At 48.8% G+C, this 26,184-nt stretch overlaps 1 protein-coding gene across 2 annotated transcripts in view; it reads right to left on the bottom strand.

The window, feature by feature from the left end:
- Positions 1-24,725, bottom strand: part of LOC143834908 (uncharacterized) — a 97,494-nt gene extending 72,769 nt beyond the window's left edge. For both annotated transcript variants that reach the window (XM_077331815.1, XM_077331816.1), the window contains exons 1-2: positions 23,854-24,725; positions 23,073-23,198 (exon numbers count right to left, since the gene is read on the bottom strand). In XM_077331815.1, the coding sequence (XP_077187930.1) occupies positions 23,073-23,198; positions 23,854-24,676 (949 nt within the window). In that variant the 5' untranslated portion in view covers positions 24,677-24,725. The remainder of the gene's footprint in view (positions 1-23,072; positions 23,199-23,853) is intronic.
- Between the last annotated feature and the right edge of the window lie 1,459 nt (positions 24,726-26,184).

Genomic DNA, 26,184 nt, shown 5'->3' with positions numbered 1-26,184 from the left:
TGAAGAAAGACGTAGATAAAATTGAAAGGGTACAGAGGAGAGCGACGAAGATGATCTGGGGCCAAAGGACCACGCCCTATGAAGATAGGTTGAGGGACTTGGGAATGTTCAGCCTGGAGAAAAGGAGGTTGAGAGGGGACATGATAGCCCTCTTTAAGTATTTGAAAGGTTGTCACTTGGAGGAGGGCAGGATGCTGTTTCTGTTGGCTGCAGAGGAGAGGACACGCAGTAATGGGTTTAAACTTCAAGTACAACGATATAGGCTAGATATCAGGAAAAAGTTTTTCACAGTCAGAGTAGTTCAGCAGTGGAATAGGCTGCCTAAGGAGGTGGTGAACTCCCCCTCACTGGCAGTCTTCAAGCAAAGGTTGGATACACACTTTTCTTGGATGCTTTAGGATGCTCTGGGCTGATCTTGCGTTGAGCAGGGGGTTGGACTAGATGGCCTCTATGGACCCTTCCTACTCCATGATTCTGTGATTCCAGGTCTACCTGGCTCCATGAAATGGCAACAAAAACTCAGGCTAGGAAAGATCTGTCCGCATACTTTCTTCCTGAGATTCTTGGGACTGGAGATTCTGGGGACAGAACCAGGAGCCCTTGGATCAGACCAAATTGTCCACCCAGAAAGGCCCAAATGAAGAGGTCGAAACTAGGCTTGGGCACTTTGGCACCCAAAGCAGCTGTTTGCTCTTGCTGCAGCCAGCGCCATGCTGCAGGGGGGGAGGGGAGGTGCAGGCATCAGTGCGCCGGTGGGCGCACACATGCAGACATGGAGCTGTGTGCCTGCGTGTGTGTGCCCGCCGGTACTCAGATACCCGCACCTCCCCCCCCCCTGCAGCATGGCGCTGGCTGTGGCGGGAGTGAACGGCCACTTTGGGCGGCAAAGCACCCAACCCCAGCCGAAACCTGCCCTAACAATGAGCTCTGTGAATCTGCTCCCATTTTTTAAGTTACCCCAAAGTTAGGCTGGCAATCCTTTGTCACTGAGCAGCAAATTCCATAGATTCATTTGTGTCTGAAGCGTGCACTCTGTTACATGGCTTCTGGTCCAAACCAAACATATATAAATTACACACAAAATAAAATAAAACAAAAATGTTTTGAAGCCACATAAACATATCACGTTTCCTCATACCAAGTCGAGAGACTCTCCTTCCACATAGCCCGATATTGTCTGTTCTGACAGGGAGAAAGGTGTGGGTAGGCACTAGCTATCCAAGACCCTTGAACTAGAGATATTGGGGTCTGGAATCGTCAAGCACAGATAATCAACAAGTATATTTAAATATGGAATATTTTGAATAATTATAGAAGGCTTACTGTCACAGAGACAATGATTTAAGCACACGCAAACACAAAAAAAGCAAAAGCAGCCTCCAAAACAACAACTTACCCAAAAAACAACAGGTGACCCACAACCTTCCCATACTGAGGGAATGGCCCAACCTGAAATGCACGCTGCAAAAGCAAACCTTCTCCCGCGATTCGGCTTTGTTGATGGTGTCAGATACGGTCTCTCTTCCTCTCTGCCTTCCGTGTTTGGTACTTGCAAGGAGATGGCACGACAAGTGCCAGGATCATACCCTGCTCTGCTACCGTATCGTGCCAAGTTGGTCCAGCCCTTTGTTCAGGCTGAGGTGAAAAGGACCACGCCCCCCTGTGCATCATCACACAGGTGTTTTAGAATCAGAATAATCCGATGTTCCTTCCTTGATAAGAGAAATCTAAAAGGCTTTTCTGTCTTGAAAAGGTCAGCATACCTTACTGAGAACAAAAGGCAGCAAAACAAGAACGGAAGTGACCAACATGCTCTTCTTACACACATTTATCCTCTAAATATTTAAGGTCCCCAATTTGATTGCAATTGCATACAGTTCATTATAATGTTTTGTAATTTCACAAGACTATCACTCTAACTTTGGGTTCTATCTTCTTATTCAGGTAACAACAACAACAACAACAACAACAAAATGACAGCCCAAAAGTTCCAGGGGTTAAGGGGCTGGAAGAATATCTTCCCTTTGAGGAAAGCCTGAAGAATTGTGGGCTTTGTTGTTTGGAAATGATTTTTTAAAAATAGGGCACATGATAGAACTGGGTCTGAAGAAAGTGAAGAGATTCCCTCATAATACCAGGACTCAGAGACACGCAAGGAAGTTGAAAGTTGGTGGAATCGGGACAGAAAAAGCAAATTACCACATGGAACTAACGGCCACGAGAATGCTATGATTAAATCTACATGATATAGCTGTCTGTTTTCACAAAAGAGGTACCATGTGCATTTGACATGTTGAGTTAGTCACTTGCGACTTTAGGAATTCACTTCTACAATTTTATGATTGTACATGATCATTTTGGCCTGCGGCATTCTGATCACTTACATTTTGTTTACAGAGGAAGAAGTATGAACTGGCATTAGAATTCTGAGTCAGAACTGTCTAAATCAGCCTTTTGACCGTGAAGGAGCCCCTGAAATAATTTTTCAGACTTCAACGAGCCTCGGAAGTGATGTCAGCTGCCCCTGCCCCCTGCCACAACCCCTGGAAGTGACATCACTACCCACACCCTTGGCCCTCCTTGTGCTCCCTCCCCCCACCTTTGCTACTACCATGGCAGCTCTGCCTCTTGTAGACTGGGGGGGGGGGGAAGTAAGAGCTGAGAAGACAGTCTGGACTCCCCCATACCACGCCACTTCATAGCTCCTGTAGACCCCTAGGAGTCGGTGGACCACTGGTTGGAAGTCCCTGGTCTAAATGAATAGAGATTGTTTAGCAGTCTATGTATCTATGACACTCTTTTCAAAGTACTGGCTTCTACAACTTCCTTTGAGGATCTTATAGGATATATAATGTACAGAACTCTGAGAGCGGAAGGGGGAGGGAACACATTGCATTCAGTTTTTTTTTTTAAATAAACTCTTTGTATCATGCAATATGGATTCCCAACATTTAACATTTGTGGCAAGTATTCAGACCAATGATTGTGACATCACTGAAACCAGGAAAACATTGCACTCGCTAGAAGAGTTATTAGATGGCCTTGAAAGTGGGTAAGCTGAATTCATGGAAACTAAGGGCCATTTCGCACGGCTTCAAAATAGCACAATGGTTGCTAATTGGAAACGCTACTAATTTGCCATAACCCACGACGTCGTAGACAATATGCAACAATCCTGAAACCGACCCGCAAAAAGCGCTTCGTTGTAGCGCTTTCAGGGGAATCCAGAAAAGTGGATTCACCCTCCGGATAGCGATACACTCCTGCAACCAATCTGCAACAATAGCGCTAAAGACCTGTGCGTTACCATTGTTGCGGGTTCTTCAAAGTCCCTCCCCCTGGCTCTCTCCTCCAAACTTCCGGCGAAGCGATCGCCATTTTTTTTTCTCCGAGCGAGCGGGGATAAACGCACCAGCGAGCCTCTTTCTGTTTAGAGGCTTCCCTGGCTTCAGTCCTTCACCTTTAGTCACTAAGCACAAACCACATAAAAGCCCGTTTGCTGAAATAAAGTCCCTTTATTTTTTACACATTAATTCAGCCGAAAATCGGGCCCGTGAGAGGGGGGGGGGTTTTATCACTCGAGGCAGCGTGCCAACGATCATACAATCAAACGACAGCTCACATTAGGCAGCTGGATGGGTCTCTCCGTTGCAACGAATCTACCTAGATTCATTGCTATGGGTCTGTTTTTTTTTTTTTAAAAACCTTTCTTAAAGGGAAAGGGGCTGTTTGGGAGCATGCTAACGGCTGCCCATTGGCTGCTTGACGGCCAGGGGCGGGATGAGCTCGGCAATAGCGCTTCCTTTCTAGCGATTTCTGCCGAGACCGGAAGCCTGTGGGAAACGCTAAAAAACGCAACTGATTCCACTACAAAGGCAGGTATGCATAACGACGAATTCCACTATTTTAAATGGCGATTTTTCATTCCGCAAACAATTTGCAACAAAGATCCCCGTGCGAAAAGGCCCTAAGAGTTCTAACAAAGACTGTAAGCCATAATGGCTAAACGGAACCTGCATGAACAGAAATGAAAAAAAAAAGAACAGCTGTTCCTTTTTTTTGCTGTTCCCTTTTATTCCAAAAAAAAAGGTACAGCAAAAGAAGCTTTTGTTGTTGTTGTCCTTAAAAACAAACAATCAAACAAACAAACAAAAAACTGGTAGGAAATGGGATGTTTGACAAACTTTTGGTCCTATGACATCCAGCAGGGTTGAAGAGAAGACATCCATTCTCATGTTGCTGTTGTTATATTTTTAAACACATCTTAAAGCTCTAAATCTGATCAGTGTAACAGAGCCCCTCCCCTCCTTTAAATAAATATACGAATGCCAAGAGATCTGGTATCCTCGTTCTCATACAGTCTGGCTGCGGTTTTGCTGGCTGCCTTTAGAAACACCGCAGCAAATGGACCCTTGCTCTCACCCAGCTGTGGACCTCTAGGTGGGGTTTATAACTATTATAGGATTGACAATAGGGTTGTGCATGGTGGCATCCAAATCGCAGCCAGCGCCGTGCCATGGGGAGGGAGGGGAGGTGGGGGCACCGGTGTGTAACCCGGCACGCACACAGGCACTGGCTGTGTCGGCCTGGAATGCCGCTGTACACAACCCTAATTGCCAGCCTCCATATGGGGCCGGGATATCTCTAGGAATTACAACTTATGCCCAGGCTGAAGGACATGGCTGCTTTGGAGAACTGACTTTGCAGCATTATACCCCACTGAGATCCCCAAACCTGGGCTGATTCTGCACTTACTTTGTTTATTCCATTGTGGATCCTGCTGAATTCAGATTGATTTGAACTCGGGTCTTCCTTTACCCCCCCCCAATTGAAACAAAGAAATGTTTTGCACGTGATTTGGGAATCTCAGAAGGGGGGGGCAAGTGCAGTAGGAGCCTCTTTCTTTTCTTGAAGAAGTGAGGCTTGGAGACAGCAGAGGAGGGGGAAAAATCCAAGAAACAAATCACTGCTGAGAGAAGTTAGGGCTTCCCCTTGGGAACAATCAGGGCTTTTCTACAGTGTTGGAGGCTTGAGGCAGCAAGTTAGTTTGGGAAAAGCAGAGAGCTGCACCCTTTACTCATGCCAATTTTTCAAATATCAATGGTTATGTCCATTCCAGGATATCGCGGGGGGAAGGTAGGGTCACTTTGGATCAATCATGCTTGTTGCAGATGAAAAATTTAAATCACCCAAAATCAAAATGGAAATCGCATTCAGTGTAGATGGCAGGGACTGAATCGACCTGAGATTGGAATAAAAGCTCCATGCAGATTCAGCCCTCTCAAGGCTCCACACACAATTCTCCAGGGATGTCCCAATCCAGATTTAGTAAGTGGGAGGCAAGGGTCAATCACAAAAGCTGCAAAACCAGATGAAGAACAGACAAGGAAGCAGCTTCTGTTTATTTGTTTGATATAATAATACAAAGTCCTCAGTAGGATAATTCAAAAAGGGCTCTGTAAATTAACCAACAGGCTGGGGAAACTCCTGAAAAATGAGCACTGATTGAGCATTCTCCAGAAGGCATGGGTTACTGACAGCTGTTGAGAATCAGTTAAAAGGAAAAGGGTAAGAAGGAATTGTAAAATCCTAGAGGAGATTAGAGACAAATAGGGATTACAGCCAAACAGGGAGCCATCTTAGTTGTTGTTAGGTGCGAAGTCGTGTCCGACCCATCGCGACCCCATGGAAAATGATCCTCCAGGCCTTCCTGTGCTATACCATTCCTGGAAGTCCATTTAAGTTTGCATCTACTGCTTCAGTGACTCCATCCAGCCACCTCATTGGAGTCACTGAAGCAGTCGGTGCAAACTTAAATGGACTTCCAGGAATGGTAGAGGACAGGAGATGGTCTGGCAGAAAGCCCTGGATGGCACCTGGCAGTGGGGGGTCATGCCACCCGTGGAAAGAGGGGACATTTGAGCAGGAAGAATGTATTGATAACTGCTTGCTTGCCATGTATCGATTAGATTCGGCTTCAGATATAAGAGTGTTCAGAACTATTTCCAATAAAGCTTTCTATTAACCCAGAAGCCTAGTTGTGAGTCTGTCTGCCTTTGACATTAAGTCGAATCTCACAACCATCTTTCTCTGTGCCGGGATGGCGGAACACGGAGAGGACCCAATTCTTATTGAGCGCCAGTTGGATGATGGCTCGGAGGACTCGGACACCCAAGACGGGGGAACCGAGCTGGTCATCAGAGGAGCGTTGGCGGAGACCCCGACCAGGACAAGGGCCAGAACGGCCACCCAGACCGTCGTCAGGTCCGGGATGGTGAGAGTTCTGGAGAACCCGGGGGTTCACTTCTTTCTGGAGCGGCACATCACGGAATGGCAGCGTTTGTCCAGATATGATGACCTGCCTGGGGTCGAGTGGGGACCGGCGCAGAGGCGAGGAATCCCTGATCAGGAGACAGCGATCATCCTGGAGAATATGGACCTCTGGGACCGAATGGATTGCATGCGGGAGTGGCTGGCTACGGTGGCAGAAGAGCCGGGCAAAGATGCGCGACGGGGCACACGCTTTTTCCTGGAGGAGCTGCGCCAACCAACCCTACTCCCTCAGGTCAGCGTGGCTCGGCCAGCTCCGAGGGTGGCTGCAAGAGAGGCAGGTGTCCAGGCCATTGCTGTGGAGGCGCCCCTCTTGGGAGCAGAGCAGCCGCGAAGGAACCAGCCGCTGGGCCATGGAGTGGCCCCAGCCCCGCCGTGTGGAGATATTCGGGCCGGGCTGGGCCACCGGCCCCACCAGGAGATGCCAGGGCCGGGCCACCAGCCCCACTGCCAGCCATGGCTGCAGAGGGGCGCTGTCACCGCCGCTTCCGCACCAAGTTCAATGGAGACCCCGAATCGTTCCACGGGTTCCTGATCCAACTCCAGGGCTACATGATAGAGTTTGGCCACACTTTCCTGTATGATGATCAGATTCGCTTCGCGGGTGATTGCATGGATGGCAAAGCAGCCAACTGGTTCGTGAGCCTTTATCGGTACGCCCAGGTAGAGGTCCGGGACTATGACTGCTTCATCCGGTGCCTGCGAAACAGGTTTGAAGACCATTTCGAGGCGGAGACCGCGGAAGAAAACCTGCGGAACCTGAAGCAAGGTTCGATGATGGTGGGCCAGTACACACGGGAGTTCTGGAAACTGGTGGCCTCCATCCCGCCCTGGGAGGAGGCCCAGCAGGTCCAGGCATACAGGAAGAGGCTGCGCAAGGACGTGGTCCAAAAGTGCCTGAATCTGGACGACCCCGAGACCATGATGGGATGGGTGAGACTGGCTGGAGAGGTGGAGAAACAGATGCGCCTGGCTGGAAGGCGAGAAGCCCAAAGGGGGATCCAAGTCATCCACCCCTAGGAGGAGCCCCCCGGCGAAAGCGACCGCTCCGGATGACGTGGAACGCACTCGGCGCCGGGAGAAGGGGCTGAGCCTGGGCTGCGGGGGATAAAGGCCCTTTTTGTCCCAGTGCCCCTCCAAGAAACCAACGGTGACTGCAAGGGATAAGTCCCCTGGAAAACCCACGGCTGGTAAAGCTTCCGCCGTCCCAGCCAAGGGAGCAACCACCGGGAAGAAAGCTGTGAAGGTGCTGCTGACCCTGTTTCTGGAGCCCATCATTACTCGCCGTCAACCACCAGTGAGAGCGGAGCGGATGACGGAGGCGCCTCGGGGGAACCGTCGGGAAACAAGGACGACCTGCTGTGAGGCAGCCCCGCCAGCAGGTCCGAGGCAGGGGCAAGTGCTCAGTGAGTCCCATCCCCCTATTACGCCTCCCAGTGAATCTGACTGTTCCCGAGATGGGGAAGTAAGTGGGGGTGCAAAGCATTTTAGACTTTGATCAATCCGCCCCTAGTGCGAATTTTGGGAGTGGGAGTGGAGCCGTTACGCAAACCGCTCCAGTTGGCCCAAAATGGATGGGAAATGTGAGCAAGGGTGGGGGGGAAGCAGTGACCCACACCCTCCCACTGGACTTAGACATTGCGGAGCATCGGGGGCGGATCCAACCGGTGGCACCCCCCAGCGCAGCCTTCCCGTTTGTCCTGGGGCTAGATTGGCTGCATAAGTGTGACCTCGGCGTCCGTTGGCGGTCACGTGCAATCAGGTTTACTGACCCAGGGTGCAGAAGGCCAGCCTAGACAAGAAAAGCCCGCGCTGGAAGGAGGAACCTCAGCTGAAGCAGGGAATCCTACAGTGCCATTCCTTATGCAGAGACACTCGTTGCATCTCTGTACAATTTATGAATCTGGAGTATTCTCCTTCCACTCAGCCATGCTGGTGGGTCGCTTCAAGAAAACCCCATTAGCTAAAAGACTCTGCCCCTGTAATTCCGGGGAGATAGAGTCAATCGAACACGTCCTCTTAAGGTGCCCTACCTTCAACTCTGCAAGAAATAAATTCATCCTCCCATAACTCAGGGATTCCTCCATCAGCTCAAACAAAGAAAAAGTAAAAATCCTCCTGTGGAATAGTAGGGGCCATATTATTAAGCAGGGGAAGACAACAGGGGAAGATTTTTAGAGGGATTTTACTATGCATTTTTTATAATGTACCCGTCAATTATACAATTTTATATATTTTAGATTTTGTACTGGCTCCCTGATTATGCAGTTTTCTACTCTGAAATGTTTTTTCTTGCTATCTGTTTTATCTGGCCGCAGTGCTGTATTAAAATAAATTTGATTTGATAGAGGGTGGGGGATGCATTCGGGCCTCTACACAGGGTATGTTTAAATAATTCGATCATACCCAATGAAGACTCTCAGCAATGTTGTCCATTTTCAGAGCGAGATTCCTATTGGCTGCTGCTTTTCCAAGTTGTGTGGAAAGTCAGAGGTCAGACCGTGTGGAAGTCAGAGGTCTGGTAGTTTTCGTCCATGGCATTTCGCCAGCAACTGTGGGTGGCATCTTCAGAGGTAGGACATGACAAGGCGGGAATCTTTGGCATGGAGAGATTCCCCTCTTGCTCTGTCTTCCCTCTGAAGATGCCAGCCACAGCAAAACATCAGGGACCAAAATGACCAGACCACAGCCACACAGCCGGGCAAATCCACAACAGGCACAACAAAACAAACTCTGAGTCTTCAGACCAACACGGCTACCCACTTGAGTCTACCACAACAGGCAACTGACTCCAGCTGTGAAGGGCTTCAACAATTCAGAGGGTTACATTTCTTCTCCTGTATCAGTCATATCTCTGAACTCCCTCTTTTCAATCAGAAGGACTTGCAAAGAAGCACTAGCACAGCTTTTTTACTGTTGAGAAACCCCTGAAATATTCTTCAGCCTTCAGGAAACCCCAGAAGTGAGATGATGCAGAATATGGGGGGGGGGCACATATATGTCCATATATGGTCATATCACCTTCTAGGGCTGTCAAGAAACCTTGGTTGAGAAGGCCAGCCCTTTGACAGCCTAGCTCTGAACTGTGGCTTACACTTTCATTTAGAGCAGTGGTCCCCAACCTTTTTGAGGCTGGGGACCGGCAGGGCAACTGCCCGCTAGCGCATGTCGCGCATGTGCGGCCATGCACTGAGCATGTGCGACCGGGCAGCACACGCACCATGCACGGCCGAAATAGCGCATGCGCGATTTCGGCTGCGCATGGCACATGTGCGCATGCGCGGGTGCAGCCCTGATTCCCCCTCCTGCAGTAAGAAGCTTCCCGGGCCGCAAGCTTGCAGCCTGGGAAGTTTTTTACTGCAGGGGAGGCGGGGAGAGGGAGCCGCGGCCCGGCGCCAAGGCCTTCGCGGCCTGGCACCGAGCCACGGCCCGCTGGTTGGGGACCACTGATTTAGAGGGGAAACAGTGGGGCTAAAGTATAGGAAGGTTGGAAGACCAGGGAATAAATATGGGGGGTTCATCACAGTGGCTTTCAAAATGCATTATGGCATTGCAACCTTTGAGATTTTAAGAAAGGGATTGGAGCAAATTCTTAGAAGCAGAAACGTGCAGGATTTTCAGGTTAGCAAAGGGGAGAGGCACGGGAGAGCTTTATAAATTATTTGTGGCATGAAGGAAGTGGCTAGAGAGAACTTCTCTCCAAGTCCTGTATTACTCAAACTCACAGCATGCCGGTGCCATTGGGAGAAGTGGATTCAGGACAGAGAAGTATAGCCACTTCTTCAGGCAGTACGTAGTTAGCTGGTGGAACTTGCTGCCGCAGTATGTACTGAGGACCAGCAGCTTAGCTGGTTTTAAGAGGAAGTCAGAGGAATTCATGGAGGAAGGGAGGTCCACCAATAGCTATCAGTTGCAATGGCTGAATGGAGCCACTGTGTTTGGAGGCGCTCTGCCTATGAGTACCAGCTGACAGAGGGGGACAGCGAAGGAGATATTGTTCTCCCTGTTATCCTTCATGGTTGTTCTGAAGCCATATATCTGGCCAATGTGAGAAAGAGGATGCTGGACTAGATGGACCTGGTCTCATCCAGCAGGCCTGTTCATATGTTCTCATATGACAGCCAGCTTGGTATAAAGCAGGGTTGGAAAAACTGTAGCTCTCCAGAGGTCCATGGACTATAATTCCCATGAATCCCTGCCAGCATGCTAGCAGGGGCTCATGAGAATTGTAGTCCATGGAAGTCTGGAAAGCCACAGTTTGGCCACCCCTGGTCTAAGGATGTATGATACGGCCATCTTGCTGAACCTGGCGATGGACGGTGTGTTTCTAAACAGGAGGTCACATGGACAATGGCAGAAGGTTGGGTTGAAAAATGAAGATGAATTAAAAGTGACCAATAAAAACCCTATGGTGCAGCTCTCAAACGATTTCAATATGATGCCCAATGGTGAGCCCCTCAGGCCAGAAGGGACCCAACAAGAGGTGCAAGATTGGGGAATGTGGTGGAGGTTGTGCCATAAGATTGCCAAGAGTTGGACTCAACTGAATGGCTAACATCATCAGCAGCAGCAGTGTTTACCATAGTTGTCTACATTCTCCTGTTCTGCTCAAGTTCGAAGCCTTCCTCCAGCCTCTCCTGTCAGAGAAAGCCTCCTTGGGATTGAGGAAGGCTTTGAACTTTTATGAGAAGGTAGGATCTGGGATGTGGAGGGACCTCAGTGGGATTTAATAGCAGAGTCTTCCCACCAAAGCAGCCATTTTCTACAGGGGAACTGTAATGGCCACCGTGTAATGATTAGGAATTCCTCTAGTCTCTATGATAATGCCATAGAACCAAAAAGAGACAGGCTAGGGTGTCACATTGTTGTTATTGTTAGGTGTGAAGTCGTGTCCTCCAGGGCTACCTGTCCTCTAGACTAACGATCCCCAACCTGTAGGTGGCAGACCACATGTGGTCCATCGACTAATTGGAGGTGGGCCCCGAAGGACGCCTTCTCTCCCCTCCCCCGGCCCTTTACTTCATCCCCCCCCCGGCTTTGGGTGTCATTGTCTCCCATCACTCCCAGATGGGACTATCTCGTTGCAGAGAAACAAGCTCAGGGTTCCCATTGATTTGTCATATTTTGTCATATTTTGTCATATTTCCATGAAAATAAAATGTTCCTTATGTTCATTGTTATGGCGTGTCTGTATCTTATTTTGAAGGGATGTTTAAACATTACCATAGCGATCAGAGAGCGTTAGGGCAGTGGTTGAGAGTAGAGGAGTAAACTACCCCCCCCCACCGGGCCTCAGTAAAAGGCGTTGAGTGGTCCCCGGTGATAAAAAGGTTGGGGACCACTGCTCTAGACAACTCAGACAACTGAGAACACGTGGAGAAAGCTGCTCAGGGCTGCTGCTGCTGCTGCTGCTGACCAGGTGAGGCTATTGTGGTACTGAGAGAGGTGATTGCTGGGTAATTGCTGGGAAGATTAAAAAGGGCTGCTCCTCGACAGAGGCAGAGCTCAGACAAATGAGAGCATGTGGAGAAAGCTGCTGGGGAGTGCTGCTGCTGCTGCTGCTGCTGCTGACCAGGTGAGGCTATTATTATTATTATTATTATTATTATTATTATTATTATTATTATTATTATTATTATTATTATTATTTAGATTTATTTCCCACCACTCCCCGTAGGCTTGTGGGGGTCACAATAGTCCTATCCCCATTAAATACCCATTAAAAGACTTTAAAACAATCCCAACATGGCGGAAGCTCTCATTATTCCCACCCCTGCTATCAGAGCGGCAGGGAGGGTGGGGAGGAGATCTAACTTACTAGGTCCGGGTGGGGGGGAATGCTGGCACTCATTCGCTGACCCCGGCCTCAACCAAAAACCTGGCGGAAGAGCTCCGTCTTGCAGGCCCTGCGGAAAGCTGGTAAATCCCAAAGGGCCCGCAGCTCTCCCGGGAGCTCATTCCACCAGGTAGGGGCCAGGCCCGAAAAGGCCCTGGCCCTGGTCGAGGCCAGGTGCGCTTCTCTAGGGCCAGGAACGATCAGGAGATTCTCCCCCGCTGAGCGTAAAGCCCTGCGGGGGATATAGGGCGGTAGGCGGTCCCTCAGGTATGTGGGTCCCAACCCGCGTATAGCCTTAAAGGTCAAAACCAGAACCTTGAACCTGATCCGGGCAGCAATTGGCAACCAATGCAGCTGCCTCAGCACCGGCTGGATGTGGGCCCTCCAAGGTGTACCAGTGAGGACCCGAGCAGCTGCGTTTTGCACTAGCTGGAGTTTCCGGATCAGAGACAAGGGTAGGCCGGCATAGAGCAAGTTACAGAAATCTATTCTGGAGGTGACTGTCGCATGGATCACTGTAGCCAAGTGGTCAGGGGACAGGTAGGGCGCTAGTAGTCGGGCCTGGCGAAGATAGAAAAACGCCTGACCCGCTACTCTCTTGATCTGAGCCTCCATAGTCAGGGAGGTATCGATGGTCACCCCCAAATTCCTGGCCTGGGGCGAGATAGTAAGTTGCGTTCCTGCCAGGGTGGGTAAGCGCGCTGCCTGGTCCTGCCCTCTGCCTCCCAGCCACAGGACCTCCGTCTTGGAGGGGTTGAGTTTCAGGCAACTCTGCTCGAACCATTCAGTCACTGCTTCCAAACATCTGGCGAATGGTTCTGGAGGGGAGTCCAGGCAGCCGTCCATGAGGAGATAGAGCTGGGTGTCATCAGGGTACTGGTGGCAACCCAGCCCAAAGCTCCATACCAGTTGGGCCAGAGGGCGCATAAGGAGGGTGTTGAATAACGTGGTGCTGAGTGAGGTGATTGCTGGGAGGATTATAAAGGGCTGCTCCTCACCAGCGGCAGAGCTCAGACAACTGAGAGCACGTGGAGAAAGCTGCTGGGGAGTGCTGCTGGTGCTGCTGGTGCTGCTGACCAGGTGAGGCTATTGTGGTGCTGAGTGAGGTGATTGCTGGGTGATTGCTGGGAGGATTAAAAAGGGCTGCTCCTCGCCAGAGGCGCGAGCCTTTGGCGAGAGACAAAGGGCTCTTGGCCTGCAGCTCTTAGCCTGGGGTTCTTGGCCTAGCAATTAGAATCAGTAGATTATATTTCCCTAGTAGTTGCACTGCCTAGAAGTTACAATGGACCTCCAGGACACTCATCCCATCATCTGCAGTGAGTGTAATTGCCTTCCTCCCTGAAGACAAGATGGACTACATCTGCCCCAAGTGTAAGCTGGTAAGACTTTTGGAGGAGAGGATTATTACTCTGACCCAAATTAAGAAAGGGGAGGAGTTCATAGACCGGAGGTGTGCAATTCGGAATAAAGAGGATACAACCAGTCTTGAAGAGGATAAGGGGATTGACCTCATTACGGAACCTCTGCAGACAGGAAAAAGACTCAACGGCATAGAGCAAGATGGTTCTCGGGGCCTTTTGAGCTCCAGAATAGATTTCAGGCCCTTGCAGAGGAGGTGCAAGGGTCAACAAGGGAAGAGGTCCCAAAACAAAGTCTAAGACAAAGGGAAGAGGCCATGGAGATAGAAGGAAATGGTGTTGAGAAGGGAAAAAAAGGTGAGTACTGGTAATCGGAGACACCCTACTAAAAGGAATGGATCGCCATGTGGCTGGGCCTGACCCCCTAACCCGAGAGGTGTGTTGCTTGCCAGGGGCAAAAATTAAAGACAATTCAGAACGGCTGCCCAAACTCCTCAAATCTACGGATCGCTACCCATTTGTGATGGTCCATGTGGGAACGAATGACATGTCCGTGAATACCATCGCTCCTATTAAAACAGACTATCAAGATCTAGGGAGGAAGCTCAAGCAAATGGGGGCACAAGTGGTATTCTCTTCAATCTTGCCTGTCAAGGGAAGAGGAATGCGTCGTTAGAGGTGCAGTAGTTTGAACATTCTTTGGCAATGCCCTTCTTTGGGATTTGAATGTAAACTGACCTTTTTCAATCCTGTGGCCACTGCTGAGTTTTCCAAATTTGCTAGCATATTGAGTGTAGCACTTTTACTGCATTGTCTTTTACGATTTTGAATAGCTTTATTGTTGCTCAGACTTCCTAAGGCCCATTTGATTTCACATTCCAGGACGTCTGGCTCCAGGTTAGAAACTACCCCATCGCGGTTATCAGAGACGTTAAGCTCACTCTTGTATAGTTTTTCTGTATAATTTGCCCCCTTTTAAAAAACTCTTCTGCTTCTGTGAGGTCCCTACCATTTTGGTCATCATTCCCTTCTTTGTGTTCTCTTCATATCTCCAATTTTCTTGAAGAGATCTCTGGTCCTCCCTATTCTATTGTTTTCTTCTGTTTGTTTGCATTGTTCATTTAAGAAGGCATTCTTATCTCTTCTAGCTTTTCTTTGGAATTCTGCACTCAGTTGAGTGTATCTTTCTCTTTCTCCCTTGCCCTTCTCTCCTCAGCTATTTGTAAAGTTTCCTCAGACAGCCATTTTGATTTCTTGCATTTCTTTTTCTTTGGGATGGTTTTAGTTGCTACCTTTTGTACAATGTTGCGAACCTCCGTCCATAGTTCTTCAGGCACTCTGTCTATCAGATCTAATTTCTTAAATCTATTTGTCACCTCTACTGTGTATTTTTTGGGGGGGAGGGGATTTTTATACCACCCATTCTTTACAGTCCTGGGCGGTTTACATGGAACATTATCAAATTTTACATGGAACATTATTATAATCTATAACATTTAATTTAATCTATAACATACAGTTTCACTACAACATCATAACAACCAAGTAACAATTTATAACACAACATAAATAACAACAACACTGGGGAGATCAATTCTGTTCAGTCATGGAAGGGCGTCTGCTAAGGGCCCAGCAGATGTTCTCAGTCGGTCGGCCTCAAGCGAATGCCTGGTGGAAGAGCTCCCTTTTGCAGGCCCTGCGACAATGTGGAAGTTCGGGCAGGGCTCTGATCTCTTCAGGGAGCTCGTTTCACCAGGTGGGGGCCAGGACCAAAAAGGCTATGGCTCTTGTTGAGATCTGCCATCAGGGATATGAATTAGTTCATACCTGAGTGGCCTAGTGCTTTTCCCTACTTTCTTCAATTTAAGCCTACATTTTGCAACAAGAAGCTGATGATCTGAACCACAATCAACTCCTGGTCTTGTTTTTACTGACTGTATAGAACTTCTCCATCTTTGGCTGCAGAGCACATAGTCAATCTGATTTCTGAGTTGACCGTCTGGTGTTGTCCATGTGTAGAGTCGTCTCTTGGGTTGTTGGGAAAGAGTGTTTGCTATGACCATTGTATTCTCTTGACAAAATTCTACCAGCCTGTTCCCTGCTTCATTTTGTACTCCAAGGCCAAACTTGCCTGTTACCTGGTTATCTTTTGGCTTCCTACTTTAGCATTCCAGTCCCCCATGATGATAAGCACATCACATATCCGGCCTAAATTCTGCACTCCTATAGACCATCCCCCATGCCCCTGGCCACCCAGACTACTGTCAGTTGGATCCATGCAGAATTACTAAGATTTTGGGTTATATGCCAATAAAGGTCATCTGATTATGATTCTGATTTTGGGTCTTTGTTCATCTTGGCCAGTTTTTTACTAAGAAGGGCATCTAGGACATGGCTCAGTGGTATGCAGCAGGCCCAAGATGCAGTCCACAGCATCTTCCATAGGCTCAGGTGGGAGGTGATGTGAAAGAACTTCAGCTGAAACATTGTAGAGCTGACACCAATCTAAGACAATTCTGATTTTGACAGACCTATGGTATCATGCAGTGTAAAGACAGCTTTGTGTGTGTCCCTGAGTGTTTCCACGCTAGCAGTATCATTCAGATTTGCATTTTTAGAGGATTGACTTTTGTATATATTTCCACACTAAAATTTGCAAACCCTCAGGTGCAAACCCTCACTTGCCCCACAGCAAAGAAGTCTCCAGAAAACCAGATTTCATTTTTTCAAACAGGGTCTAATTCGGGGTAGAGATACATGCAATCGAATTTTTCCCAGTACCCACCATTTTGGGTCATTTAGGCATTCCACTTTCCTTATCCTCATCCTCCCGCCCCCTTCCACCCCCTCCCTCCATTACAAAATATATTCCTTAAAAAAAGAGAGAGGGTGATAGCATTACAATGCAGTTTCTAAGGTTTTTTTTTTAAGCAGTCTTGCAGTCCTGCACAGCAGTTTTATAATGTTATAGCCAACATGGCTGGGAGTGGTGGTCTATAAATCAAATAAATAAATAAAATATATAAATAATATAATGTTATTACCCATTTTTAAAAAAAAATTACATTCAGGACTCTTTGAGAGGAAGGGAGGAGGCAATCAAGGGTGTAGAATGGTGGGAATAAGGGGTGAGAAGAAAACAAAGGTACAATCAGGCACCAATTGGGAAAAAAAATATTTTCTTGAAAAAAGGAGGGGGCAAAGCATGATGGGAGGCTGCCTCCATCAGACTCGGTGCAGAAAGCAAGTCACAAATTTCAGCCTGGGGAATGATGGAAGGAAAACCCAAATACGGAAAGTTTCTAGTCGACTTGCAGCATCCAAAGGAAATCCAAAGTGAGGCTAAAACAAGGTATGCCTCCTAGTGCGGAAATGGCCAGACTCTAGCTTACATGAAGATAGATTCATGTGGGGTAGCCACGTTGATCCAAAGCAACAGAGTTTGAGTCCAGTAGCAGCTTGAAGCCCAACAAAGTTTTATTATTATACCCAGAAGTAAACTTTGTTGGTTATGTATCTTATTTTACAGGTCATTAACAAGCAATCTGAGGCAGTCCCAGTGGACAGTAGAGGGCGCAGTGGATTTATGAAATGTTGCCTACAACTCTCTCCTTGGAAGGCTGTAGCCCTGTCACCATGGAAATATTATCAGGTATTAAACACATGAATTAAACACATTAATTAATTAAATTAATTAGCTAATTTATTAATTAATTTATTAAACACATGAATTAAACACAGGCATTAAACACATGAAGGCCAGTATTAGATAGGCCTGGTTCCCCAGATTGTTCTATCTTATGCCCAATTATCCATCTGCTCCCTTCTGCCCATCCAGTGGCCTGTATGGGAATAGTTTTATTTATTCGCCATCATTGTGACTGAGCCATTATTAATGGGGTTTTAATGGGGAATTTTAATGGTTTTAATGTACTGATTTGTATTGAAACATTGTCAACTGCCACAATCCGGTTTCCAAGAGTGGTGATCATACAAATCAAATAACAACAACAACAACAACAACAACAACAAAAATAAACTAGCCAATATCTTTTATGGATATCTTTTATCAGCTTGTCAACCTGGAGTTCCACTAGTCAAATTTTATCATTCTTGTACATACAATACATGTGATTGTTTCCACACCATATTTGATTATTAATTTGGACACTGCAAGGAAGGTGCATATAGAATAATAGAATCATGGAGTTGGAAAGGGCCCTACAGGCCACCTAGTCACCACCCTCTGCTCAATTCAGGATCAGGCCCCTCACTTTGCTTTTCTTTTTACCAAAATAAATTCCAGCGCTTCCATTCCTGCTTCCTGGGAAGAAGTGGTAGTTGTCCGATTTTCAAAAATGGTGACCCAAACCTCCCAGCCAACTACAGACCTATCAGCTTCCTTTCTGTCCCAGGAAAAATCTATGCAAGCCATCTTATATCTAAATTAGTGGAGTGGTCAGCTACCAAGGTGGGGCCAGAACAGATTGGCTTTATGACGGGAAAGTTGACTCTTGATCACACCCTGACCCTCTACCATCTAGCGGCAAAATACACCCATGCCAAACAGGGCAAGCTCTATACAGCCTTTCTCGATCTGCAAGCCGCTTTCGACTCCATCCCTAGAACTCGATTATGGAAAAAACTATCTGGGAATGGACTCTAGGCTTTTGTATCTTCACACAAATACTGGCTGCCGAATTTGCGATCCTTGGGATGGGAAACTTTTTGACAGAATACTTGCCAATAAAGGTGTTAAGCAGGAATCTGTTGCCATGCTCCAATGCTGGGAAGCTCTCCGGTCCCCGCGGATGACACAGTCTTCCTCTCTTGTACCAAAACTGGCCTAAAAACCCTTCTCTAAGTCTTCTCAAACTACTGCAATCAAAATCAACTCCGGATCAACTTCACCAAATCTAAAATAGTTGTATTTTCCAAATCCAGGAAGCTCAACAAGTGGAAAATAAATGAACATTTCATTGAGCAAGTGCACCACTTTAAATATTTAGGAGTCCATTTTCACCACTCTCTGAAATGGGCCTTACATTGGAACCAAATATCAATCTGCACAAATTTCAAGGCAAATGCAATAGCGAGATTCTATTTTACTAAGGGAGGTCAAAGCCTCCCTGCTGCTATTAAGATCTTTCAAACCATGCTGATTTCAAAACTCTTCTATGGCATAACAGTATGGGGCATAGACCCTGCAGGAGTAGAGAGGCTGCAATCCGCCTTCCTTCGCTGTTTATTGGGCCTCCCCAAATTCATCTCTGCCCTCACAATATACTTGGAGACTGGCGTTACCCAACTGGCCACTCTAGCCTGGCTCTGTATCTTTAAATACTGGCTCTGCCTGAACTTTAGAGCCCAAGCTGGGAGCCTCGTCTACCTTATGCTGTCTGATAAGTTAATATCACCCTGGTTCGTGAAGATTAACAACAAACTAAAGTCTATAGGCCTGTCTATTGAGCTTTTAGAAAACCTTGAAGAGAACCAAGCTTACAATATCATCAGGCAACGGATCATGGATATCGACTATCAGAACAGTATCGGTGGAGCATGTAGAACATGCTCTCCCATCTTTTTTGGAATCTATCCCCCAGCAAGAAGGATCCCAGAGTACTTTAAATCTTTAAAATCGCCTTCCTAGAAGTGATTTTTTATGCTAGCAAGGCTGAACCTCCCAATAGCGGTGACTAAAGGTCGGTACACTAAAATCCAATATAAAGACAGACTCTGCCCATGTCCTGCAAAGAAACCCGAGTCAGTGGAACACATTCTCCTCTTTTGTGAGCAACATGACCATCTCAGAGAATGGTACACATTTCCTCTTGTGGGGGCGAGCAAGACTCACAGTCCTGCAACAATAGTGCATTTTCTCTTATCGGATAATAACCCTCAAATAACCGAAGGCATTGCAAAATTCCTTCATGGGATTTTCTCCAAGTGACCTGGGATCTGAACCACCTTGTCTTTTGTATAAATGTTTTATTATGATTATGCCAAAAAAAGGTATTTGATTGTTTGTTTGAATTCAGGATCAGCCTAAGGCAGAGGTAGTCAACCTGTGGTCCTCCAGATGTTCATGGACTACAATTCCCACAAGCCCCTACTAGCATCATGGGAATTGTAGTCCATGAACATCTGGAGGACCACAGGTTGACTACCCCTGGCCTAAGGCATCTATGATAAATATCTTTCCAGTCGCTGCTTGAAGACTGCCACTGAGGAGGGGCTCACCACCTCCCAAGGCAGCCCATTCCACTGCTGAACTAGACTCATAGAATGCTAGAGTGGGAAGGGGCCATGCAGGCCATCTAGTCCCACCCCCTTCTCATTGCAGGATCAGCCTAAGTGTCATGCCACCGCTGCCACCTCCTGTCTCCAAGGAGTTTCCACAGCAACTCGAGCCTGTTCCATATTCATCATCTGGGCATCACACACACTGCAGAGCAAGCAGGGAGTGAGAGGAAGGAGCTGGCTGTGTGCCCAGCCCCAGCACTGCCAGAGTCAGACGACCATCCGAAGGAGGCGTTGGTGGGGTGTTTAAGGAAGAAGGGATATCAGTTGCAAGGCTGCTGGCTCAATGCCAGTGGAGACCCGACACACCCGACACAGCTGATGCAGCTTCGGGGGAGAGTGAGTGTTGAGCCAGCTGGAATCACTCAGCTCATTAGCTGAGCTGCTTTTAGGCAAGGCTGCAGCAGTGTGTCGGCATGGGTGTAATCCATGCAGAGACCCTCCCATCTGGTTTGGATTCCTTGTCCCTGCAAACTCCTGAACTCCTGTGACTACTATTGGCTTCCCTAAACTCTGGCAAATGGCCTTGGACTACGAACTGGCTATTGGTTTCTCTGGACTCTGACCTTGGCTTTCCCTTGACTACTCTTTGTCTCGCCCCTAACTCTGCTTGCCTTGATACCTATCGACTAGGACTGGACTTTTGACCTTGCTCTAGTGTGGACTCTGGCTAGGTTCTGCAGCCCAGGCACCATCCGCCCAGCTGCCACTGGGTGCAGCCAGATAGGGCAGCATACTAAGGCATCCATCTTTAAACCGCCCGTGGCGCCCGTGGCGCCATGGACTAAATAATTCGCTAAGGGGTGTAAAGGTGGGATTAGTCCGTGATGAGGAAGGGTCCGGATTGGACCCTTCCTCACGACAGACAATCGGAGGGATCAATTGGCAGGCGCTTCGCGCCTGCCGATTGGTCCCTCCGATTCCCAGCTCCAGGAACTGTGAGCCGCGCACAGCGCGGCTCGCAATTCCTCCTGGCCTGACGCGGCAAGAGGCGTGAAGCGCCTCTCGCCGCGTCAGCCCGCCGCCAACAAAAGAACCTCGCCGCCGCCGACCAGCCCGCCGCCGCTACGCGCGGCTGGCGGGTGCTCCGTTGCCGGTGGCCTAACGCGCCGGGAGGCGCAAAGCGCCTCCCGAGGGCTCAGGCCATCGCCAATGGAGTCCGAGCTGCCTTTCCGCAGCCGCGCCCCCGAGCCCCAGCGGCAGCGCCGACGGCGGCCCCCAAGCCAGCCAAGGCCGGCAGAAAACCAGCAGGAAAGTCTCCGCATCAAGCCGCCGCCAACGGAGTCCGCCCTGCCTTCCTGCGCCCGGACCCTCAAGCCCCAGCAGCACCGGCGAACGCGTCCCCCAAGGCGGCCAATGGCCCACGAAACACAGCGCCAAAGCCTTGGGCGAGGGCCTGGCCAGCAGCCGCCTCTACGAGGCCGTGTTTCCTCCGTGCTGGCCGGCAGCAGCCGCGTCCTCCAAGCCAGCCAGCAGCCGCGGGACAGCCGGACCCCGACCTGTCTTCAAGAACCGGCGTCCGCGAAGCCGGCCAGCAGCTGCGGGACAGCCGGAGTCCAAGCTGCCTTCAAGAAGCTGCGTCCGTGAAGCCAGCCAGCAGCCGCGGGACAGCCGGAGTCCGAGCTGCCTTCCTGCAGCCGGACGCCCGAGCCCCACGAGCAGCAGCTGCGCCGTTCCCTGAGCCAGCCAGCAAACGGAAAAAAGCCTCGGGGAGGGGGCTGCCCAGCAGCCGCCTCTCCGGTGCCGCCTCTCCTCCGTGCTGCCCGCCCTCCTTGCCCACGCCCGGCCCCTTCACAGACAGGACCAGCGCGAATCCGGTGAGTGAGCCTGCAGTTCTATCTCAGCTTCGGGGGGAGGAGCGCGGGGCCGCGTTTCAAAGGAGCCTCTGGGACACGGGGTGGGCGGGTGGCAGCGTGTCCCTTACTCTTCCCCCTTCTCCCCTTTCAAACCCCATTTTTATAAATGGGCTTTGAAGCTAGTGATAAATATATTTGCAGATACTGCTTGAAGAATGCCAGTGAGGGGGAGCTCACGACCCCCATAGGCAGCCCATTCTACTGCTGAACTAGTTTCATAGAATGCTAGAGTGGGAAGGGGCCACAAAGGGCATCTAGTCCCACCCCCTGCTCAATGCAGGATCAGCCTCAAGCATCCAGGAAAAGGATCTGTCTAGCTGCTGCTTGGAGACCACCAGTGAGGGGGAGCTCCCCACCTCCTTAGGCAGCCCATTCCACGGCTGAACTAGACTCCTAAAATCCCACAGTGGGAAGGGGCCATGCAGGCCATCTAGTCCCACCCCCTGCTCAGTGCAGGATTAGCCTAAGGCATCCCGGATAAGGATCTGTCCAGCTGCTGCTTGAAGTGGGGAGGGAGAGCTCTCCACCTCCCTGGGCAGTTGATTCCACTGCTGAACTATTCTGACTGTGAATCCCCAACCCACCCCCAACATCTAGCTGGTACTGTTCTACACATAGTTTAAAGCCATTACTGAGGGTCCTGTCCTCTGTTGCCAACAGGAACTGTTCCCTGCCCTCCTTCAAGTGACAACCCTTCAAATACTTAAAGAAATAGTTTCTATTCATTAAAGTTGCATATGAAAACAAAAATAAAAACAAATCCACAAAACTAACAGGAAAAAAATATGAAGAGCATTCACTCATCCCTATGTGACTGATAACACTAGTCTTGGTAGATTCTGCTCTGATACAAAAGTTTTACAGAAATCAGAAACTACAGAATGCACCGAACAAAAACTATTTGGCTATAATGACCACAAGTCCCTGCCTTAGACTGCCAACTTTCAGGACAGTCATGCAATGCCCCAAAGCCCCCCTGGTTATTGATTTGTGGGAGGGGCCATGAGTTCTTTGCATGCAGAAAGTCCCAGGTTCAATCCCCAGCATCTCTGGCCACTCACAGGCACAAAAACCACAAGAGAGGGGAGATGAGAAATTGAAGTAGTCAGTTCCCTAACTTGTGGCCGAATCCATTAAGGCAGAAGGGGAATGGCGTGGACCCCCTCCAGAGCTCCTGCAGACCCCTGGGGACCTATGGATCCCTGGTTGAGAATCCCTGGAATAGACAACACTGTCCTTGATAACCTGAACTCACCAGATAGCCTGAACCCAGCAGAAGACAGCTTCATATATACACCTTTAACTAGATAGCTGCTACATAAAATAATCTTCAATGCCAAGAATCGCTCAGTCCCTGAAGTCACACAATTGTGCACCATCGCGATAACTTACCAGTCATATTAATGGGTCTTGGGGCACCAACAGAGAGTGTGGTCACTGGTAAGGAGTGAAGGGCCGCTGGACTGTTTTCATGCCCGACTCCTTGATGGGTGGCTGTATGAGGATGAATAACTTCTTCTGATAAAAAAAGTAGAAGGAAAGGAAAGGGGATGTTTTAAAAAAATACCAGTAATACTGACCCTCTAGAACAGTGGTCCCCAACCTTTTTATCACCGGGGACCACTCAACGTTTGACAATTTTACTGAGGTCCGGGGGGGGGTAGTCTTTTGCCGAAGGACGTCACTGCCGCCTGAGCCCCTGCTCCACTTGCTTTCCTGCTGGTGCCCCTGACTTCCCACCACCTACTGGGGGGTGCTGCCAGCAGCAGCTGTGCAGTGCTACGCCGAGGGGGAGCCCCAGCCATGGCGGCCGTCGGAGAGCACCAAAGGTGAGCTGGCGGCAGAGTGGCAGGGCAGCCCCCAAGGCAGCAGCCGGGGAGGAGGACGAGGAGGAGCCGCAGCCCGGTATCGACTGATCCACAGACCGGTACTGTTCCCTGGACTGGGGATTGGGGACCACTGCCCTAAAAGACTGAGTCAACTTTCTTCTAAATTAAAACTGGAAGTGTTACTATCACAACTTAAAAAAAAGGGTTACTGAGGTTTAAGGGCATAATACTATTTACTAAGTTTGACAGAACCAGCATTTTTAAACTTTGCTTCCCACCCACCCCCATCCATGATGCAATTCCCCACCCCTGGATCAGAAAAGCCCCATGCTTCATTGAATTACCTGTTCTTTTTGTCAGCATCTTCGAGAGAGTGGTCTGCTCGGGGAAAGTGAATCTGTCCTCTCCAGCCAAGCGTGCCATTGTGGTTGCTGAGAGAGAAGTGGAAGGACTAGATGATTCCGGACCACTTGACATCACCGGCATGGCACCTGTGTGAGAACTAGATATCCATGCTTCACTGGGCCTCCCTGCATTCTTCTGTAGGGAAGTGGATGGTAGACTTTCAGGAGACATGGCTGCTATGGAGGCTAAGGGAAAACTCAAACTCTTTGTACCACTTGAAGTGATCTCAGTGATCACTCTGTGGGAAGTGGATGCCTCTACTGTTGGTAAGGTATTCACTGTGGTGTCTGGGGGGAAAGTTGATACTTGTGCTGTGATAGAAGTTCCCATGGTGGTCTCAGTAAGGAAAGTTGATGCCTCTGCTGCTCTAGAGGTTTCCACTTTAGTCTGGGAGGGGAAAGTTGACAACTCTTCTGTAGGTGAGGTTCCCACAATGGTCATTGAGGGGAAAGTAGTTGGGTCTCCTTCCACTGACAATTCCACTGTTGGTAAGGTTGATGCTCCTTGTGTTGTGGAGAGTACCAGCATAATGGCTGTTGGGACAGTTGATGCTTCTGTAGTTGTTGAGGTGTTCAATATCGTCTCACTGGGAAAGGTAGTTGCCTCTGCTGTTACTGTTAACTCTATGGGATGAGCTGATATCCCTCCTTCAGTTGATATTGCCTTTGTAGTCTCTGTTGAGAAAGGTGATGACTCTGCTCTTGTTGAGTTTCCCAAGGTGGTTTCTCTTGGGATAGTGGATGCCACTTTCTCAGTGTACATTGTTGTCTTTGTTGTGAAAGTTGTTGCCTCTGCTCTTGTTGAGATTCCCACTTTTGTGTCTGTGAGGTAACTGGAGATCCCAACTTCAGCTAAAATTGTCAGTGTGGTCTCTTTTGAGAAAAACGATTCTTCTACTGGTGTAGAGGTTCTTGCTGTCCTCTCTTTGGAGAAAGTGGATGCTTCTTCTGAGGACGTTTCCACTAGGGCCTCTGTTCGGAAAGTTGATGCCTCTAGAGTTCTTGAGGATCCCACTGAGATTGCTGTAGGGAAAGTGGATGCTTCTTTTGATACTGAGGCTTCCACTGTTGTCTTTGTAGGGTAAGCAGAGATCCCTCCTTCTGCTGACATTCCCAGTGTGGCCTCTGTTGATGCTTCTGCTTTTATTGAGGTTCTCACGGTGGCCTCTGTGGGAACAGTGGATGCCCCACTTTCTGTGTACATCGTGGTCTCTTTTGGGAATGGTGTTCCCGCTACTGTTGTTTGGTTTACCACTTTTGCACCTATTAGAAAATTTAATGGTTCTGCTGTTGTTGAAGTTCCCACTGTGGTATTACTGGAGGAAGTAGATGCCACTTCTTCTGCAGATGTTCCCCCTGTAGCCTCTGTTTGGAAAGTTGATGCCTCTAATCTTGCTGAATTTCCCACTGTGGTGTCTGTGGGAAAAGTTGGTACTACTCTTACTGAGGTTCCCATTGTGGTCTCCCTGGGGATAGTGGATGCCTCTCTTTCTGTGTATGTTGTGGTCTCTTTTGGGAACACGGACGTTTCTACTGTTGTTGAGGTTCCTATTGTGGATACTAAGGGGAAAGTTGATGGGTCTCCTGTTGTTGAGGTTCTCAGTGTGGTCCTTCTGGAGTATGTAGATGGCCCACTTTCTGTTGGTATCACAAAGGCTGTCTCTGTGGGATAAGTTGGTACTACTGCTGTTGTTGATGTTTCTACTGTGGTCCCACTGGGGGTGGTGGTTTTCTCTTTTTCAATGTGCATTGTGGTCTGCATTGGAAAAGTTGATGCCTCCAGGGTTGCAGAGGTCCTCACTGTTGTCCCTGTGGGTTGAGATGATATCCATTCTTCTGCTGTCGCTGCCAATGTGGTCCCTGTTGCGAAAGCTGATGCCTTTGCTCTTGTTGAAGTTCCCAAGATGGTTTCTCTTGGAATAGTGGATGCCTCTCTTTCAGTGTACATTGTAGTCTCTGTTGGAAAAGTTGTTGCTCCTTCTGTTGTTTGGGTTCCCATGGTGGGTTCTATAGTGACTGTTGACGCCTCTGCTATAGGGAATGTTCCCACCCTTCTGTCTGTGAAGAAAGTCATTGACTCTGCTGTCCTTGAGGTCCCCAGATTTGTGTCTGATGGGTAACTGCATGTCCTTACATCAGCTGGCTTTGCCAATGTGGTCTCTTTTGAGAAAGTTGATTCTTCCACTGTTGTTGAGGTTCTTACTGTCATCCCTTTGTGGAAAGTGGATGTTTCTTCTTCTGAGGATGTTGCCCCTGTGGCCTCTGTTCCGA

This window comes from Paroedura picta, chromosome 4 (genome assembly GCF_049243985.1).
Source record: "Paroedura picta isolate Pp20150507F chromosome 4, Ppicta_v3.0, whole genome shotgun sequence".
Taxonomy (NCBI): domain Eukaryota; kingdom Metazoa; phylum Chordata; class Lepidosauria; order Squamata; family Gekkonidae; genus Paroedura; species Paroedura picta.
Note: the sequence above shows the minus strand (reverse complement) of the source record. Positions and strands in the feature narration are given on the sequence as shown.